The sequence below is a fragment of the Camellia sinensis genome, chromosome 5 (assembly GCF_055761805.1).
Source record: "Camellia sinensis isolate YWXY chromosome 5, ASM5576180v1, whole genome shotgun sequence".
Lineage (NCBI taxonomy): Eukaryota > Viridiplantae > Streptophyta > Magnoliopsida > Ericales > Theaceae > Camellia > Camellia sinensis.
Window position 1 is genome coordinate 114,998,694 of NC_138965.1, and position 20,568 is coordinate 115,019,261.

A 20,568-nucleotide genomic window follows, 5' to 3' on the forward strand; every position below is an offset into this window, starting at 1 on the left:
CACAAGGATTGAGTCCACACTGTGAAAGAGAAGAATGTGATGACTAATTAGATCAAGTTAAGCCACTAATATGAAAATGGCTATCAGACTGACGTCAACTGTTAGGCTTTGTTTGGATTATAAATTTAGGTAAGAATTTGAAAATAAAAAGAGAAGTAGATAAAATATTAATAAAATATAATTACATTTCACCTATATTGCACTCATTTTTTCTCTTTTTCTTTTCAAATTACTATCCAAATCCATGATCCAAACGTAAAATTTATTTTTATTTTTTTTATTTTATTTAAGAACATGAAAAGCAATTATATTAAAATAAAGCAAACAACAAGACCCTAAAAGACCAAACAAACAACTAAAGAATAAAACAAAAAAATAACAATTCCGTCAAAAAATCAGTTATGATTTATGAAAAATCACCGATCTTCTCATAGATGAGATTTGAAAAGTTAGATTAGATCTGCATCAAACTAAACAAAATCTGCATCAACGTCCATTGTTGCCATCGATGCCCTCTCTGTCACCATTGCCCAACTCCGCATGGCAGGAAATCCATTGAAAGGTGATCACAGAGTTTATAGCAGGAATAGAGTAACTATGTAAACAAAACAAAAAGGAATTTAGGTATCTAAGTTTGAACATTAATTTTAGTACATCAAACCAAACAACACTATGTAGCTTTATTCATCCAAAAAAACAAAACACTATGTAGCAAGACAATTATACCTAGACTTAAGCTTTTTTTTTAAGTGTCCAAGTCAGTTTGCACACATCTCGAATAATCTCAAAGTTTTATAAGTTAACAAATTAGGTAAACCTCCAGTAACCATTTCTGTAACTTAAACTTAAGATCTAAAATCTTATCTTCAATTTTTTACTATTCAGCCAACTCCTTCGGATTATATATACTTTAGTCATGAATTTATTCCAACACAATGGATGTTGATAAAACCATACATAAGATCATATGAAGAGCCCAAGTAATAAATGCTCGATCAGCTCAAATTTCCTTTTTCCAATCCCAAATATCGTAACATTAACCCAATCCGAATAAAAAATGACGTTTACTTGTTGGAATTAGCAATTTCCTAACACGGTTTATTAATGACAATTTATAAATGGTTATTAAAATTGATTTTCGAGAAAAATCAAATTCTCAATTCCTCTTCCAATCAATTTGATTTAAATTCCCAATTCTCCCTCCAAACATTTTGATTCATATAATTTGAAGAAATCATTTATATAAATAGTCTCACATTCTCTTTGAAGCTCCGTATGAAAGTTCTAATAAGAGGAGACATTTGGAGATAGAACTTCTAATCAAAATTTCTATATGCATACACAAAATACATAAAACAATGGCGGTGGTATAATTCTACATAATTTCATGACTAGAATCATAGTTACTAAGATTTTACATAAACTTAAAATTCTAATATAATCCAAATCATTTGATTAAACTGACTGAGATCATAAGATTTTAAGATCCAACAATCTGATTAGGGATTTGATAAGCATGATCACAATCAATCATCTGTACATTCTTGTGCGATGCAACTTTAGCATTATCCCTAATCAGAAAGGTAAATATGACATCAAAGGACATCAGTCAAATTTAACCAAACTTAATATTCCTTTTTACAATCAACAACCACATCTCAACCCAAAATGAATTTCCATCATTCCATCAAATGAAACATCAGAGGGTAGTTGCAGGCACAATAAGCATACCTACAAATCAATCACCATACCGTGCAGCTTCTCCTCTCCTCTGCCCCTCCTATCGATTGTAAAATAATAATAATAATAGTTAAAAAAAGAAATGGAGAATCTCTCCCATCACTACCTAGAGATTAAAAAAACTAAATGAACTCGTATTCCTAATTAGCCACACTACCAAAAATTATAATAATCACTACATAATCAGATTTTGAAGATAACATGTGACTTCAATGCTGAATAAGCAATTCTTTTTACATGGAATTATTGTTCTGAAAATATCCAGAAGAAAAACATCACATACAACATGAAAATTCCTGGTAACAACTGTGCATTTCTAAAAAACTAAGTGCCCTGAATAAACCACAGAAGGTTCAGAAGCACTTGGTAATCAAAAACCAATGCTAACTCTTCATACACTATCAAACTATATTTCCAAAAAAAAAAAAAGGGAATATTACAAATTGGATAGAAGAATAGAAGAAATAGAGAACTGCAAGTGGGGGATAATAATATCATACCTCTCAAGACTTGAGGCCAAGTCGCACCAAGATTAACACGATCGGAGCAAAACAGGACCCACTGGTGAGCTCAGCATTTCACTAAGGGCAACCTGAACCTCATTGGACCCATGCTCACAACTTATCAAACTCGAGAGTAAGGGAAAGAGCAGAGACAAGTTCTTCTCAAATGAAGAATCTCCCAAACCACATATGGTTTGGAGCGTCGTGACAACAAGAGGTGCACGTGCAGCCAATTCTCTCCGTTTACCAGAACCTAAAGGAATCAACCAGTGGGGGAACCCACCACCAACAGATGACTCGGACATCTTTTCAGAACGTGCAATTTCAACATAGAACTGTAGAACCTCTCGGCAAAGGTCAATGAGGAAAGACTCCACTTCGTCCTCTTCATATTTTTCAGGCCTATCAAGTACAAGATTCTGTAAAAATGTCAGGCAAATTTGAAAAGACTCATTTTCAAGACGCAAAAGTGGCGGGTCTTGCATTTGGGTTATGGACCCAAGCTCTTGTAGCTTTGAACGTAATGTAATATCGCTGTTTATCTTGTGAGCATGAAATGCAATAGCATGCAAAGCATCAAATAGGGCTAAGATGTTTTTGGCTGAAAGCTGTGGTCTATACATGTTGTACATCTCCATCACCGCCTGCAAAAATATAATGAGAAAAATCTCAAATCCAGTTTGCTAAAACTAGTTATATAACAAATTTAAAATGGAGACTCAAACACGTTCAGAGGACAGTTGGCAAACTATGTCAAGTTCCTCTCTCAAAGAAGAAATATTTTTCATTAACATTATTGAACTTCGTTAAAATTATAAATTGACCGGCTTAGCAAAGAAGGGGGATATCAAACCCAGCATTGCATTATGCATGTTCCTCTTTAAATCCATATCTTTTACATTTCTTGTTATTTTAAACTGAATTGTTCATCATATTCAATAAAAAAATTCATACCATGCTATCAATAACATACCATATTTTTTCCATTCTAGCATTTTACTATGGCAAGTTGAAAAGGGAATTTCACAACTCCATCCATACCTCTTCAATCAAACAGGCAAAATCCTGACAAATTTGTGTCCCTTTCTATAACTGCACCTTAAGTTTCTTGTACATCAGCTTTAATCACTCACTTCCATATTTTGTTTAAAATTCCATGGGTTCTGTCTGAGACCTAGTTTATACCTTTTAGTTCAAAGGCTTCTCTCCACATTTCCAAGTTAAATAATCACAACTTCAATCTTGTCAGTGAACCTATGTCAAACATGGCTACATGAGAATATCACTTATAGTTTTCGAAGGGAACATCATCATGCATGCATTCATGAAAAACGTTAAATATTTTACATCATCTGGATCAGATAATATTTTGTCATATATTCGGTTGAAAAGTATGTATTCCTTTTTTTTTTTTTTTTAAAAAAAAAAAATAGTTATACAAGTTCTCATACTGTTGAAGTGATTAATTGCTCCCATAAAAGTTCCATCAAAGGGAGATAATCAAACTGAAGTTTCTGTCTCACACTAACGCAATCACTTCATTGTCTCTGATTTCTCACAACCCCACCACAACTTCTGCATGAGTGGTTCCCAAGAGTCATTCAAAAGCTAAACCTTTGGTAGGTCGGGTATTTGGCTTCCAGAGTGCCCTGCCCCAAATATATTTCTTAATTTAAGTTCTTAAAGAATATCAAAAGAGAAAAAATAAAGAGTATATTTGGTTTGGTTTTGGGAGAGTAGTTTTTAAAAATTATTTTGGGGAGAGAGTTTAGAAATTTTTTTAGTTTGTTTGGTTGTGTATTTTGAAAGTAGTTTTGGAGTTTTGGAGTTTGGAATGATCTGATATTTTGTTATAATTGAGTAGATGTATGTGAGAGAAAAAGTGATTGAGAAAGAGAAAGGAGAGAGAGAAAGTGATTGATTGATAGGTAAGAGAGTGATTTTGAAAATTGTTTTAGAAAATTTACAAATCAAACAAATTTTTTAGAAAAATTTCCCCAAAATCACTCCACAAATCCTAACCAAACATATCCAAAATCATAATGACAATCATCTATGAAGCACCAACACTACAAAATGGCTGTTGTGTTTGTGTTGGGATACCGACACACCAGGGATACACATGTCCACATCTCTAACATGCAACTTGGGGTGTCAATTTTTTTAATGGATATTTTTTTGTAGAACACTTTAGGGACACGCGTGTTTGGGCACACCTTTTTTATAATTTTAGAAAGATGATTTAAGGTTAAAGTAAAATACATGAAAACAAAAGACACCCACATATACATTGATGCCTCTTATATCTTTGTGCCCTAAATTTATATTCATATACATAGTAAATAATTTATTTCTTTCTTTTTGCCATATTCCTGCCGTGTCCCCATATCTTAATTTTTTCAAAACCTCAGTGTTTGTGTTCATGTCTCTGTCCGTGCTTCTTAGACACAAGTACTTGGTAGTCCTAGGCCTTCTGTAAAACCAGTAGTTCACCATGTAACCACTCTCACTTGGATTGAACAAGTTCATAATTGCAGAATGCAAAGACATATATAATTTACCAGTTAACTGAGCTCATGCCACATACATGAATACAAATACATGTAAAGAAAGAATAATTCACACAATATCCAGAACTAAAGGAAGATATTTTTCTACCTGAATTAGTAGAAGTTGTACAGCAGCTCGGCACTTAGCATCAGAGAGAGCAGCATAAAGACTCTGGCTCCTCAAGTCCTCTGAGTCATCATCGGGCATACCAGAACCAGTAGTGTCATTATTATTCTGTCGAGATAAAGCTTCTTCATTGCTCCATACTCCATTAACAATATAAGAGAAATCAGGAAGCGTTGTGTTGGCTGCTTCTTTAAGTGACAAAACTACTTCTAGCCACTTGTCATCAGAAAACAGATCCCCAGCATTGCTCATCAAACGAACAAATGCAGCAATACCAATACCAGCTAGGCTTTGGTGAGGCCTCTTGATAAAACTTACCAGTAGCATCAGTACTTTCCATAAAAGTGGATTGACAGTGTTATAAAACTTGACGAAAAGATCTACAACTAGTTGGAGGGCTAATGTACATGTCTCATAGAGCCATGCGTCATGGTCAAGCTCACCCATATCACCATCGATCCCCTGATCAGGTGAGCCTCCACCAGAAGGATCAATAGCATGCCGTACATAATCAAATATAGGAAATAGGACTGATTCAAACACCCTTTCCCACAAAGGTAAAGAAAAGAGATGACCATGATTGCGCAAAGTCTCAAAGAGTACTTGTAGGGCACTCTTTCTGATTTCAGCCCTTGGGTCAAAGCTAAGTTCTGACAAACCTGGGCAAGGAACAGCAAAATGCATATTTGAGTCCAAATCTAAAGAACAATTATACATCAAATATCTTAAAGAGAATTTGTTTTGAAAACTTGATTACCACAATAAACAGAGTCAAACATTTTCCTCACCAGCTAACAAGGGGAACCAAAAATAGAGATGATCATCCTTTACTGTCAAGTCTCCATTGTTCTGTTTTCTATCTTTTCCATTTTGAGGAGAAGATGGATAAATCTTTCCAGAAGCTTCCTTCTCCTTATTCCTTGATGAGGATCCTAGATCTCCTTCAGCAAGTTTTGCCGCACAGAACCGAAGGAAAGCAATAGCATTGAGACTAATGCCTTTGCTGAACCTAGTATTAGTGAATGCAATCAGGCAATTCACGCAATCTGTAAAAGTAGTGCTTTCAGTCTCAGTAATATACGGAAAATAGTCTCGCACAATCTTCTCAATTATTTCAAAAGCCAACAGTACAATATTTTTGTGGTCATCGTAAGCTGCAGTTGTGAAGACCTGAAAAATGATCACATCATGATAAACTCAATGGCAATGTGCTTAGCAACATGGGTTTAATACATGAATTTAAAAATAGATGAGGTTGAGAATGAGAGACTGGGACGATTTCAATACCATAAACATGCTCTTCCATCCTGATTTGACATTATTGACACGAGACAAAACCATTTGTGAGACACATCTGATGATTAATTCTCTGATTTCAACAGCATCACTTTTGCGCATAACGATTACAAAAGGCTTCATGAACTCATTCTGAAAATTATAATTAGCCAACTCTTCCCGTTCCAAAAATTTCATTGATAACTGGCGCAAAGAATCCATTGCAAAAATTGCAATTGAAAGATTCTCAGAACAGCCAATGGTAACAAAAAACTCAGAGAGTACATGCCAGATGCTTGACCACACAAGTCGAATACGGTTCATGTTATAGTGCCTGTTCAAAAGAAAAGAAATCACATAGTATCTTCGCAATTGCTTTAAAAGCAGTTTAATAATTCTATAAACATAAAATCATTGACAAAGAATACCCAAGAGAGGAACAAGACAAAGTGAAGATGATTCATACGCAATCTCGACCATCTTTGTGAGGCTGAAGACGCGTGGATCAGAGGTAGATCGCAATTCTTCCATAGAGACCTTACAAAGGGCCTTGACAAAGTCAACCACCGCCTCACTGTTTAACTTTTGACTCCGTGTAAATATGCGATTCATGTCACCAACTTGTTCCAACATGTTTAAGTTGGACACTAAATTGCTCATCTGTTCAGGTGTAATTCCTCCAGAAGCATTGCCACCAATACCAGCACTATCATATGAACCCCTTCTCACAGCCGCAGCAGCATACTGAAGCCTCCCAGGTCCCTTCTTTTTTAGGACAGGAAGGATATTTGACTTTGTTTGTTTTGATTTTTCCAACTCATTCTGAGTAGTAGCAAAGAAAGTTGCATCTGGAGGAGCACCCTCTCCCAAGAGATGCAAATGCTCAAACCGAGAAACACACGTCAAAATATGCTCCCAGGCATCCTGTAAGTAATTCCCATCTTCATCTGCAATTGTAACTATTGCCTGTTGAACAATGAAGAATGCCAAATCACAATGCCAGTTTCATAAGCGAAAAGCAATTTAATCAGAGTCAGAAAATTTATTAGCTATTGAAATGATTTTAGTAAATTAAATCCTGGAATTTCATATGCAATTATTCATTGAACATATATGAGTGAGCAGATAATATATAAACAAGTTTTTCTGTGTTCTCAATGTCAAGGAACAGGTTCCTTGGCATTTTAACCATTTTCAAAATATTTGTATTACTTCATGTCACAAACAAACTACAACCTTGCATGGTTCTTGTGATGACCAACAGTTTTGCTTCATTGTTTACTAAAATTATCTTCGTTAGTTATAGTGTGCATTCTTACATTTAAACCTACACCAGAATCTGTTAGTCCCAAACTTTGATACATGCAAGATTTTAAAAGCTAAAGAGCATCCAATGTTAGTCCACCTTTCTTTCAAAAAAAAACCTTTATTTCTTCTATACAAGTTAATCACTTTGCTTGCACACAACAAAGAGTTATTTCTGTCAAGCGAGTACCACATCACTGGAGTAGTAAAGTAATGTTAAGCATATAAGCGTGAAGGCACCCTCACCTCAATAGCTAGCTTTTGGGGTTGAGTTCTACCCAAAACCGTGTAACATGGTATCAGAGTTGAAGTACTCAGGGATGGGTAGGGTGCATATCCCTGGCTTGCACACCGCAGGTGCTGCCAAGTGAGTACACTAAGCATGAGGGAGGGTGTGAAGCGAAGTCTCACATCGCCTGGGTACTAAAGTAATGTTAAGCATATAAGCGTGAGGGCACCCTCACCTCAATAGCTAGCTTTTGGGGTTGGGTTCTACCCACAACCGTGTAACAATTTCAATCAGAGTTATGCCTTATGTCTCTAAGATAGATTTATCATCCATAAGTAGCCAATCTCAAACATTCAAAAATTGTCTTCTCATAAGCCCTTATAGTGAATGCTTCCATGCCAAAATCAGATGTCACACAGAAACTAAGTTCTTGCATGCATTCAAAAGGAAGGAATGAGAGGCTCATATGAAACAGAGGACAAAACCTTATCCCAGTTATTAGCCAACTTAAGTCTGCAGATGAATCAATAAACGATCACTAATTGCAATTCACAATATCATAACAGCCACTTCAGTACGGAGGTGAAAGCAAGGAGCAAGCCCTTCCTTAAGTTTGGTTGAGAAATTCATAGTGTTTCTTTATTCCTTACTTATTTTTCCTTTTATTCCTCTTGTTGTCATGAAGGTGTCTCAACCTTCTTTGGTATTATTTTCCCTCTTTTACATTAACTTTGTTTCTTTTGAATTTCACCTTTATTTGAAGATAAAGGATAAAGCATAAAGCATAAAGCTTTATTTTAAAGATAAAAAGCACTCCAAGTAAATAAAACGCTACAGCTTAATTCTATTCCAGTATGGACATACATCAGAGTGAAATACCAACCTTGATGGCATCTATGTTTTTCTGTTTGATATCTGCAGGTGAGTGGAGGGAGGTAAACTTTGCAAGTGAAGTCAGAAAAGCATCTCTATGAGTCGTCATGGACATCACTGATGTAACATGGATTGAGTAACGAAAACCTTCCAAACATTGGGCTATCACTACTTCATCATCACTTTGGTCAAGAGGAACACTAAAGGCAGCCAGCATAGGAGCCCAGCACACCTCAATCATGAACCTAAGGATCAAAACATCTGTTGCTGCATAATAAACTGACCTACAAATTGAGAAAAGCGATTCAATATCAACAAGAAGATCAGGATGTCTCTCACAGAAGATAAAATGACACACTTAACAAGAAGAGAGAAACACCGAAGTAGGCCACATTGCAAGTACTTGGCTTCAGCTACGTTAACCTTTATCTCATCATCCCTCCCACTCTAAAGCTAAATTGTTTTCATCTCTCTCCCTCTCTCTCTCTCTCTCTCTCAACCCTGAACCCAGTAATTATTTTTTTCTTTGTGGATAGCTTTCATCTCTTTTTAGAGCTATATCCTTGATTAAATTCTCAATGATTATATCATTTATTGAGCTAATGAGCCCAGAGCTAGCATGCCAAAGGGCATTATCTGGGCCTAGCTTGACAAAGAATGAGGCCCTTGCTTCAAGACTTGATGTGTGGAATTTTTGGTGCCTAGGCACACCTTTGACAACTATGGGTGTATTGGCATGGCTTTAAAAAGTGTGTAGCCAGCCCAGGGTATTTGCGATAAGTTGAGTTCAGTTGTAAACCCTGTAACATAAGTGCCTGATGGTACCTAGCATTCATACATTGGGAGCGCGTAAGAATAGTCTCTTACTCAGATTTGCGAGCTTTTTCTTTAAATTGTTCTTGCATGTGTCTCATCAGCTCATCACTGCTCCCCATATCCTTATCTTCCCACCGTTTACGAATCACAATATTCAATATATTATCTAATCCTAAAATCCTGTTTGAATTTGTAGACTGCTTTTGTTGAGGTGCAAAATCATCTTCTTTCATTTTAATCTCATTTCTTGATATTCTTTCAAATAATGATCTCAAGAACTCCTCAGGTAAATCTTTTCCATCATCTATGCCACGATTGTTTCTTATAAAATCATCAGCTGACATCTGCATAATTTACAGACAAAATCACAATGAGCTCAAGATTCTGTGTTCAGAAATCCAATCCCTTCAAATGCAGTTCGTAAACATACCTTGTTCTTAACCATAGGGTTATGAGCATCCGTATTCAGCATGATAACAGAGTAACCAAGGACATAGGCCGTGTCTGCACTGGTGAAAACCTTTGGATTACATTTACAGTAATGCTCAGCAAACTTCTCCATGATACGGTCAATCTTCTGAGCCTCACCAGGCAACCTAAAGCCCTGTAGAAAGGCTCTAATTGCATCATCAAACTCCATACCTTGAAAATCAAAGGAGTCCACGTATGCATGCATTACTTTCAGTGAAAACTCTTCCCTTTCCCCCAAATAATCACCAATCAAAGTCTTGTTCAAACCAGATGCATCTTTAAGAAAAGCTGCTATGTCTTCTGCTGAATTCCCCACCTTATTCGCGTTTATCAGAAATTCGATACCTTTTTTAGGTTTTCGGTTAAAGAGAGATATACCTTCCTGCCATATATTTCACATTAGATTTCATTGGAGTAATCAGAGAAAAACTTAGCGTCTTGCAGTGAGAACATTTTATTCTCATCTACCTGAAGTTCAAGTTTGTATGCCCGGCGTTGCCCAATTGTTGAGACATCAGAAACTTCACTGGGGGATTCAGAATGGGAATCTGATCCTTCAACAGGTTCATCTCCATTCCCATTCACCATGGGAAGGCTCCCAGAGTCAGAACCATTCTCAACTGTTTCAAATTTCTTTAGGGAATGAGGATCCGGAATGCGCAACTGTTTGTTCACCCAGTCGCCCATCGACTTCAAAATTGCCACTAAACACTTTATAGCTTCAAGTTTCATGGTTGCTTCCTGCGGTGGCAACAATGTAGTGGCAGCACCAGGTGGAACACCTTGAGCAGTTTTAAGAAGTCCATTGACCATTCTGTAAAGATTAAAATAATAAAAGAGAGAATACATAGTTCAGTGACCATTCCGTAAAGATTAAAATAATAAAAGAGAGAATACATAGTTCAGAATGTCATAATCAAAGCAATGCAATCATAACTATTAAGAGGAAAGACAAGCAATGTGCCTGCCAGTAAATAATAATGCTTATTATTGTCAATGGTTCCTGCGTCATGGCATCATAAACAAAAACTGGACAATAAAAGATTGCCTAGAAACATACCTCTCAAATATGTTAGCTGAATTCACATCACAATCATAATTAAGGAATATGTCAACCAAGATCTGAGAATCAACACAAAGCTTCTCAAGAAACCGAAGCACTATCATCTTCTGCTGGAAATTAGGTTGAGCAACATTCTCTAAAACTCTGAGAACAATCATAGGCAAAAATACTCCAATCTCTGCCTTCAATCCAGCTCTAAATCTCGACACCAGACTCATGAAAATGGAGCAAGAAAGCTGGAAAACAATCAGAAGGGTTGAAGCACTGTTCTTCAACAATGACAGACACAAGTATTGCTTAATGGCCCCTAAAAATCTGTTCCACCACAAGAAAGTTCAGAAGACCGTGAATGCAAAGGAAAAATTCATTAGTAAAAAGAGTATATTTAATCCAGGAAGCAAGAGGACAGAAAATATTCCGGTCACAATTATACGAAACCGCATTGCATTATCCATTTGTACATATTTTTTAGTAGGTTTTGAGGTACAGATGATATAGGTCATTTGTCCATATTATGTATACAGGTTGCAACCCTTCGTGCCTCTTCTTTAACACAATACTTATCAAATAAAATTACAGACTCAAGTATGAGTACGGACTGCAGGATGTGTGTGTGTGTGTGTGTAGGCATCAAAACTCTTTAATTCCGCAAGCTTTATGAATTTAGGGATATGTATTCGAAAGATGGGCACAAGTACCTGGAGATGTCCTTGATATATAAATGCATTTTATTTTATTTTTTCCATTAAGCACAGATGCATTTTGTTTTTACAGGATTGTAACGTATGATGTTTTTATTTTAGTTAAGGAGTATTTTAAACACAATGGGATTCAGTTTGAAAATGGGAATTCTATCTTGCTATTCATGTGAGAAGCAAGAAATGATACAAACTTGAAATTAAATGAGATTCAATGGGAAACCGAGGTTTCCATCTTTGTGTCCATGTAAGAAGGGAAAAAATTAGTTACCGTCAATTATGGTATTCTTCTTCCATTGCTATATATTAGAGTACCAGAGGGTCAAAAATATATCCCATGCCCTTGGGAACAAGAAGAGTACATATAACCTTGGCCATGACTACAAGAAATTCACTTATTCCTATTATTGCTCTTCTACAATACTCACAGGTCCATCATATATCTCCCATCTCCTAAGAGTTTTGTGAAGGCTATTTTGGTAATCGCAAAAATTTGCTAGACATAGGAGACATAGCAGTTCAAGCACAGATCATAATTTGGATCAAACCATTTTATTGGATCTTAGCTCCAAATAGTCCCAAAACTTGTGCCTTTCCATGCCTCGTTGAAACCTCAAAACTCGACCCCTTTTATAACACCCTTCAAATCCCTAAAACCCCATCCATACCTTCGCCAATGCTAGCCACAAATAATTGAATAATTAGCTTTAATAACACCCTTTCACAACTACCTAACAATTAGGTTTGGTGTTGCATTCGACAGAAGAGTATTCTTTGCACTTCAACATCACCCACCATTTATATTTTCCAATTAATTTTTTCACAGTTTCATGTGTCATGTCCACAAAATTTGTGAGGCTAGCAAATTTTTTTCACCGACTACATACACTCTACCACATCTAATCATCTCTCCCTTTCCTCTCATGGAAAATCTGCCTCTCCTTCCTATTTCCCCTTGCACTGACCACTGCCACATCCCTCCCTCAACCGCCACCACTAACCACTGTCATCCTATGAAGCGTGAACCCCTCTCTGGAGGTCACATACTGGTGTACAACACTTGTTAGACATAGACATGCTCTGGACACGTATTGGACATGTTGGAAGGAATCACACACATTGTGTCTCAACTTTTTTTTTTACGTAATTTTTTTTACCAGAATAATATTTTAAAGATTGATGAATTTGAGGAGATTAAATATTTGACATAAAATAAATATATAATATTAAAATATATAAAATTATATATGTTTTGTCCACAACGTCTTGATTTTTTGAAAATTTATGTGTCTATGTCCGGGCTCTTTAGTCATCACCTTTTTCCCCCTTACCCCACCTCCTTACCCTTCTCTGTACCCCAACACACCACCAAACAGTGTCCCTGCTCCAACGCCACCACTGCATCAATACCAAACCCACCATCAAACCCATCAGCACCAACATCAAACTCAACAGTATAAATGGTTAATAGAGATCAACAGGTTCGTTTTAATAACGAAAAGGGGGTGGCACTGTGGAGGAGGTGTAAACAAGTTCGGTGGTGGGAGTTTGATGGTAGTGGTCCAGCCAATGACATGTTTTGGATTTGTATTAGAGAGAAAGAGGGATGTGACATTCGCCGTGTAAAATACAAGTAAATACATAGAAAGAGGGATGGGAAGAAGGTTGGGTTTGTTGGCGTTGGAACCGATAAGAGATTTCACAAATTGGTCGAAATCACAGTTGTGAAAAAGTTACTCTTATATTTTATACATATTACACATTAATACTCTTTTATTGTTACATACGTGTGCTAAAATATATTTTTTCACCTCTAATCAGGCTTTCTTTGTTTCATGATCTTCTTTTGCTATTTTTCCATACGCACCAAGTTTGGCAACCCAAAAATAATCCATTTTTTATCTTTTTACCATCACATCACCTCTCTACTTTTCTGTACATCTTTTCGTAAAAAGACAAAAAGTGCACTTATTTAGGTCATCCCAAACAATCCCTTAAGATTCTTTTTTTTTTTTTTTCTTTTTTTGTTCTTTTTTTTTTATCTCTTTAGATAATTATAGTAACTTTTCATACAAAATTCTCTAGACTAGAACACATGGACAGTAGGCCAAGGGCCTAATATTATATATCAAACTATTTAACATCCTCATACATGGTGGAACCTTGTCTAACACATGAAGAGGCAAATAAACTAAAATGAAAATGGTACACAACCATACATGCACAATGACAATTATACGTGAAACAAACACAGATTACAATATTGAATCCAAGACCTCTTGTAACCATAACTCTAATACCATGTTACATTATCAAATTTTCTTAAGAGCTTAAACCAAACAATGTATAACAAGCTAATGAACACCCTAATTATCCCTATGCTTACACTTCAATTCATAAAGCTTTCTTAGTATTCCAGGTTATGTATTTTGTAGGTTGTCCTCACACTTGATTCCACGTCACTTTCCAGTTCTTGTTTCCTTTAATACTCTTACAATGTTTCACTCTTCCATTACCCTTCTCTTCTCCTGCTTTTAAATCCAGTTCTAGTAACAATATTATTCAAAACTCCCAAATCTATTACGCTAAAAAATTCTTCATGCAACTTCAGTATGCATTTTATGACCAAATCATTTGATCAAACATATCATTAGTGACAGTCATTTGCCTAACAACCAATCAACCACTATTGAACAACACCAAACCTCCTATTCCACTTCTATCCCAATGATATCTCACCATTTACATCCTCAAACCAAAAATCATCTTAAGAAAACTTATAAGACTACTATGAGAACCCTAAGACCCATTTTCAACACAAGTTAGAGAGGTGCATAAACTAAAATTTATAATCTTGAACACTAGGTTAAATTAACTACTAAACAAGTAATGGATTTCAAACAATCTAGCATAATGTAACAAAATAGGGTCGCCTAAAAATGCATCCAAAAAGTACCTTTCACTAGTCCTGAAGATGGCTCCAGCATTCTCCAACAAAATCTTCAGCAACTCCAATGCCACGATCTTTCCACGCATCAACTGTGGATCCGCCAATGCCTCCTTTGGAGGTGTCTTCATAGATAGCTTACAAAGAGCTCGAAACACTAAAAATGCATCCCTTCGCAGCTTATTCCCAATCTGAACCTCCAAATCATCGTCTCTTTCCCCCTCTCCATCCGCCAATTCCCCTTTTCGCCCCTCCAACGCTGTCTTATACATACTAATCTCCCAATACTTTGCATCCAACATATCCTTATCCGTCGAATCCAACAAATCTGCTGGATTCGTGGACTCTACCGTGGCGGTGGTCTCAAACGCCCCGTCATGTACTGATACCCCCGACCCCAACCTCGCGGGCGTCACTGGATTCAAAACCCCATCAATTTCCTGAATAACTTTTGTAATAAACCCTTGCACAAACATTGTCATGGACTCGTCGGAATCCGCCTTCTCCGGCGGCTCCATGAGCTCCGCCACCACAATCGGCTGCACCGGGACAGTCGACGAGTCCGCCTCCATTCTCCTAAACACAATCACAAGCATCTGAATCAGCGACGCTTTAGCCGTAGTCTGATTCGTGAGGTTTTTAGTCCCTAAATACACATCATAACAAGTCCTCACAATCTGAAGCAAGCAATCTCCATGAATTCTCAAAGCAATCGACGTAACAGCCGATAACAACGTCTTCAAAACCAACAATTCGATCGCTTCGTCGCTTAATTCAGAACATTTACACACCGATTCAACGAGTTTCGACAAGAGCTTGGATTCGGGGCCTTCGCCGGAGGAATTATCGGCTTCGCCGCGGAGGTAGCCGTGAGAGATGAGTTTTTGGATGCAATCGAGAGAGGGATCGGCGATCTTAAGGTTGCCGGAGGAGCAGGCGGCGATGATGGGGCTGAGGATGAATTCGGAGTCAGAGAGGGAGAGTTCGAGGGCGGAGGAGGCGTCCTGGAGGACGCCGGGGAGGGAGGAGGAGGAGTCGGGAGAGGTGGGGGTGGAATTGGAGGGAGAGTTGAGTCTTTCGAGGACGGATTTGCACTGGTGGACGAGCTTGGAGTGCTTGAGCCAAGAGCCGTTCTTGATGATCTTGTCGAGGGCTGGGATGAGAACTTGGTTTAGGCCGGAATCGGCTTCCGGAGAAGCCATTTCCGGCGGCGGAGTAAGGTGGGGTTCAGATCTGGGAGTGAAATCAGGGGATTATTCGGAGGAGGTGAAGAGGACCCGGCCAGGATGATGAGGTTAGCTGCTGCCTCGGCGGCTGTGGTGGATCAGTGGTGGTGGTGGTGATCGCAGTGAAGTCTGAAGTTCGTTGAGTGAGAGCGGAGAGAGAGAGAGAAGTTAGACGTCCAGATCGCGTTTGGGATCCTCTAGAGTGAAATTTCCCTAAAGTTTCCTAGAGTGTTCTATTGTGTGGTTGAGATTTACTGGCAAGTCACATTAGAAAAATTGATGTGACTTGCCAGTAAATCTCAACCACACAATGAAACACTCTAGAAAACTTTAGGAAAAAATCACTCTAGAGGATCCTTGCTCTTTGGCGTTTGACTTTTAGAACCTGTACTCTCGCCCCATTTGGGGACTTATTTTTTTTTTTTTAGGTAATTAGTCAAAAAAATTATTAAATTAATTAAAAAGTCAATAATTCATATTAAAAAGTCAAATATTATTTTTTCTCTTTATTTTTTGTACATCTTTTTATAATTAGTCAAAAAATTATCCTAAATATACAAAATTTTTTTACCAACCTTTTTAATTAAATAGCCAAAAAATTATTAAATTAGTCTGTTTCCAAACGAGGCCTCTATTTCGGGTTTTGGACGAATTATGCTTCAAACAAGGAGTGGAAAAAGGGAAATGCTAGAATTTCAAATGATTTATTTGATATTTTATTAAATTTCTTACATGAGTGTAAGATTTGCATAAATTTATATATGTGTAAGTTTTATATTTATATAAGAGATTTGATAAAAAATTTGATAGATTATTCGAGATTCTTAACATTACTCATATAAAAATAGCTCGGGGTTTGCGGGCAACCCAAAACTCATTCGTGATATGGGGTGGGTCCGGCTCGATTAGGTCCAGTTAGGTTTGGGTTCGAGTCCAACTTGGGACCTTGTGTCTGGGTCTGGGCTGCCATTTTGAAGCTCGACCCATTGCCCCGCTCAAGGCCCGCTCAAGGCCCACTCAACGTCCGGACCGTTGGAGGTCCAGTGTCATTTTTAATGGAAGATAATAAAATTTTGGTGAAAAAAATTAAAAAAAAAATATTTAGGCCTGTCCAAGCCCATGCCCACTGGCCCGCCCAATGCTTGATATCCTCTGGGTCTGGGCTTAATTTTCTACTTCATGGCCCAGATGACCTGAATTTTGGCAGTAGTCTGCGAGGCCCGACATGAGCCAGGCCAAATTTACACCACTGCTTCAAATATGTTCAGAAAAAACGTAAATTATGGATGAGCAGCGGATATACAAATCAGTCCAAATCGATCGAACCGAACCGATTCACAACATTTTGGATGGATGCGTAATGATGAACGGACAGTTGCGAGTTGATTTTTTTCAATCCGCCTAATTTTGGACGAATAGCGGATTTGAGATTTTTTTGGCAGCAATTGAACCACCAACCTTCGAGCATATCTAGTAATTTGTAAAATTTGTGTTTTTAATTTGTTTAGATATTCTATTTGTGTTTTCAATTGAAAAAGAGTTTTCAACTTGAATATATATTTTGAATTGAAAAAAATAAATGTATTATTTATCTATATTTTTTAGTTTTTGAATCTAACTCTAAAAATAATAAATAAAAAGATGATATATGCTAGTTGGTTTTTGTTTTCAAAAACAGATATAGATGTAACAATACAGAGACATACAATTTCTACTACTACTCTGTTCATGGTTTTGGTGGTTTGAATTGTTTTTATATTTTAAGAACCACATATTGTAATACTTTATGTGGATGAGACATGCTATGATTGTAATATGTGGATGAGGCATACAACGGTTGTAATATTCTAAAGTTTTAAACTTTCTTTCTTTGGATGAGGCATGCAGTAATTGTAATATTTTTTTAACTCATTGACTATAATACTTTTTTTTTTTTCTTGAAGAAGTGTACAAGTTCAATTATGTTGAAAATTTATAAAAATTTAAACCGCTAAACTGATTCGCATCCATCTGTCAATCTGTCAATCCGCTCAATTCACATCCGCCGGATTGGCAGATTGATTTTTTTCAATTCATCAATCTGGCGGATAGATAGCGGATTAGAGGTTCCGTGACCGCAACCGATTTGCGCCCACCCCTAGCGTAAATGGATCTGGGTTATTTACAAAAATGTTTGAGGAGAGCTCTAAACCAAGAGCCTTAAAGGAGCTCTAATGGGTGGGGCTCATCCATTGATGTGATATTTTGATTTTTTTTTTTTTTTTTTTCATTGCCATGTAGTTAGAGCTTAGAGCTCTACCTCTAGAGCTCTTTATCACCACTAGGTTATTTATAAATTCAATAAAGATTGGTAGCTTGAATTAAGGCTCCCAAATGGCCCGAATGTGTTAGTAGTCTGTCTCTATCTTTTGGACTCACACGCAATGCATTTTTTCTCTCTTATCTCTCTTTCTTAGACCAAAATGGAATCGTTCTCTCCATCATCTCTTCAAAACCCTCTAGTTCATCCCTCATCCTTCTCGTCTCTCTAAAAGCATAGAGAAACTCCTCTCATCCTGGAGCTTAGCTACTGCCTCATGGTGGTGGTGATGACGACAGTGACAACATAACAGTGATGGATCAGTGGCAGTGGTGGTGGTGGTGGTGATTGCAGTAAAGTTTGAAGTTTGGGTTTTGGATAAATTATGCTTGAAAACTATTTAATAGAAGTGTAAATGGATCTGGGTTATTTACAAATAATCCTAAATTATTGACAAATATTATTTTGATTCTGTAAATTATAAAAATTTAGAAATTAATCTCTTAAATTATTGAGAAGTATAATTTTGTAAAGTGTATAAATAGATTTGACCCCTTCTATTAGGGGGTCCAATTGATACGTTTTTATAATTTAGGGGTTCATTTGTATATTTTTATAGTTTATGAGATAAAGTAATTGTACGGGGAGTAAATATTTTTTACTTCTGCACTCTTCATGATCAACCTCTGCGTTGCTCCGAACGGCGTTGTACTACCAGGAAGCACAACTCAAGTAAGCTACCTGGCGGGTGTGTTGCTAGAAAACCCCTTCCACATTCAAGTTAGCACCCTTGGAAAGAGAAAGAAAAGTAAGGAGAGCACAGTGTAAGAAATTGCAGGCCTTTAGCTTGGTGGAGTCGCTCTTCTTTTATAGACTGCTCCCTTGCCTTCCAAAATTGTGTGCACGTTACCTCGCTTGTCCTTTGCTAGACGCGTAGATGTACTGCCCTCTTATTTCCTTACACATGTGCATGTCAATATTGCCAAATAGTATTGACAAAACAACCAAATGGTATTGATGTGTACTATTGATAGGTTTTCCTCATCGCACTCCGATTGGGTCACATAAGCTATCTTCAACTGGGCTAATTTCAACTAGTTAAGCCCAGGTCGCTTCATATCCGAGCTAGCTTTGACTGATTGGCTCTTGAAGAAATCTACTAGCACGATCTGCTGTATTATTGTAATGACCCCAAAACGTGGAGAAGAAATCATTTGTATTTAACTATGAGCTGAGGTGTTTTAATTTAATTATATCCTTTGGAATTGAAGCATTATCTGTTGAGAAAATTGAAATTACCGACCTTTATGGGTTCAGAAATCACAATTGAGGACTTAGATATGTTAATGGAAATTTTTAGAACTATTTGGGAAACTTAATTGGAAATCTAATTTGTCTGGCTCGTTAATGTGCGTTTGGGTGGTTAACTTGGTACTGCAAATTGAAGGCCTTAGAGACCTTAGAAATCGGAACAGGGGACATATTTATGATCATCATAATTTTTAGAGTCATCTGGAAAATTTAATTGAAATTTAATTTTGTGCGATTCGTAAGGGCGTGTTTGGCCCTCTGTATTTGTGATAAAGTTTTATAGTTAATCATATAGGTGTATATGAGTTATAAGAGGAGGACTTATCTTTTGGGAGCTCAAAATATCTAAAAAGAGAGGGGAAGACCCGTGAGAAAGAGAGCCAAGAGAGAGTGAGAGAGAGGGTTCACCATTGTTAACAGTTTGGGGGTGGCTTGAAGAAATTAGAGAGAAGAATCAGAGCAACCATGGAAGCTTGGAGAAATTAAAGAGAACCATGAGGAAATCAAAGAGTGAACTAAGGTAAGATCAATTATCTTGAATCCTTGTGTTTAAGACATTAATTTCATGAAATCATGAGAATAAAGGAAGCTTTGAACCCATGAACCTTGATTTTCTAAGAATTCCTTGATTGAAGAATTAAAATCATTAAATTTGTTTATTTTGAGATTATGGTGTTTGATGAAGAATAATAATATGAAATTGTCATGTATTAAAGGGTTTTGGGCTTTGATTTACAAGTAATTAAGGTTTGATTTTGAAAATGAGAAGTCCCAAATTTTCAGCCATTTTTCGGACTGCAACTGTCCAGGGCCGCAGGTGCGGCACTGTTTCCCCGCACGTGCGGAGACAACTCTGCCCAACCAACTTTGAATAAGCATATCTTTTTCATCCGGACTTCGTTTTGAGTAATTTTTGAGCCTAAAATCAAGCCCCGGAAGTCTAGTTTCCAATGGCGCTAGTCTCACTCCCAAATTCTAAATACAGAAATAGTTATGCCCAAATTAGTGATGACTGTTCACGTTATGTCAATTAGTTTTATACCATTTCTTCACCTAAACAATTTTCCATCGATTTCTCCTGTTTTCTAAGATGTGGATTACAAGAATAATGAGCTTGGTATCACCATGACTAATTG

General features: G+C 36.9%; 1 protein-coding gene across 5 annotated transcripts; it reads right to left on the reverse strand.

Moving 5' to 3' along the window:
- Positions 1-336: 336 nt before the first annotated feature.
- LOC114302103 (brefeldin A-inhibited guanine nucleotide-exchange protein 2-like) lies at positions 337-16,035 on the reverse strand. 5 transcript variants are annotated; one of them, XR_014330044.1, is made up of 13 exons: positions 14,606-16,035; positions 10,949-11,266; positions 10,357-10,702; positions 9,848-10,270; positions 9,469-9,761; positions 8,612-8,885; positions 6,661-7,160; positions 6,207-6,528; positions 5,708-6,089; positions 4,902-5,578; positions 2,241-2,887; positions 1,732-1,780; positions 337-595 (listed from the first exon to the last, which is right to left on the reverse strand). XR_014330044.1 is itself a non-coding variant. In XM_082869628.1 (12 exons), exons 1-11 carry the CDS (start codon positions 15,796-15,798, stop codon positions 2,273-2,275), a joined length of 5,343 nt encoding a protein of 1,780 aa, XP_082725754.1. In that variant the 5' UTR covers positions 15,799-16,035; the 3' UTR covers positions 337-595; positions 2,241-2,272. The 5 variants fall into 5 exon arrangements, 4 of the variants coding, with proteins under 4 accessions (XP_082725754.1, XP_082725752.1, XP_082725753.1 ...); XM_082869628.1 differs by lacking the exon at positions 1,732-1,780; XM_082869626.1 differs by lacking the exon at positions 337-595 and having other exon boundaries at positions 1,315-1,780.
- Positions 16,036-20,568: the final 4,533 nt, after the last annotated feature.

Bases quoted from the DNA above. Each gene is read 5' to 3' on its own strand.
- LOC114302103 (XM_082869628.1), bottom strand. From the start codon at position 15,798: ATGGCTTCTCCGGAAGCCGATTCCGGCCTAAACCAAGTTCTCATCCCA. The intron at 10,271-10,356 runs GTAGATGAGAAT...AATATATGGCAG, and splicing joins CATACAAACTTGAACTTCAG to GAAGGTATATCTCTCTTTAA. The intron at 7,161-8,611 runs GTTGGTATTTCA...ATTGTTCAACAG, and splicing joins AAAACATAGATGCCATCAAG to GCAATAGTTACAATTGCAGA.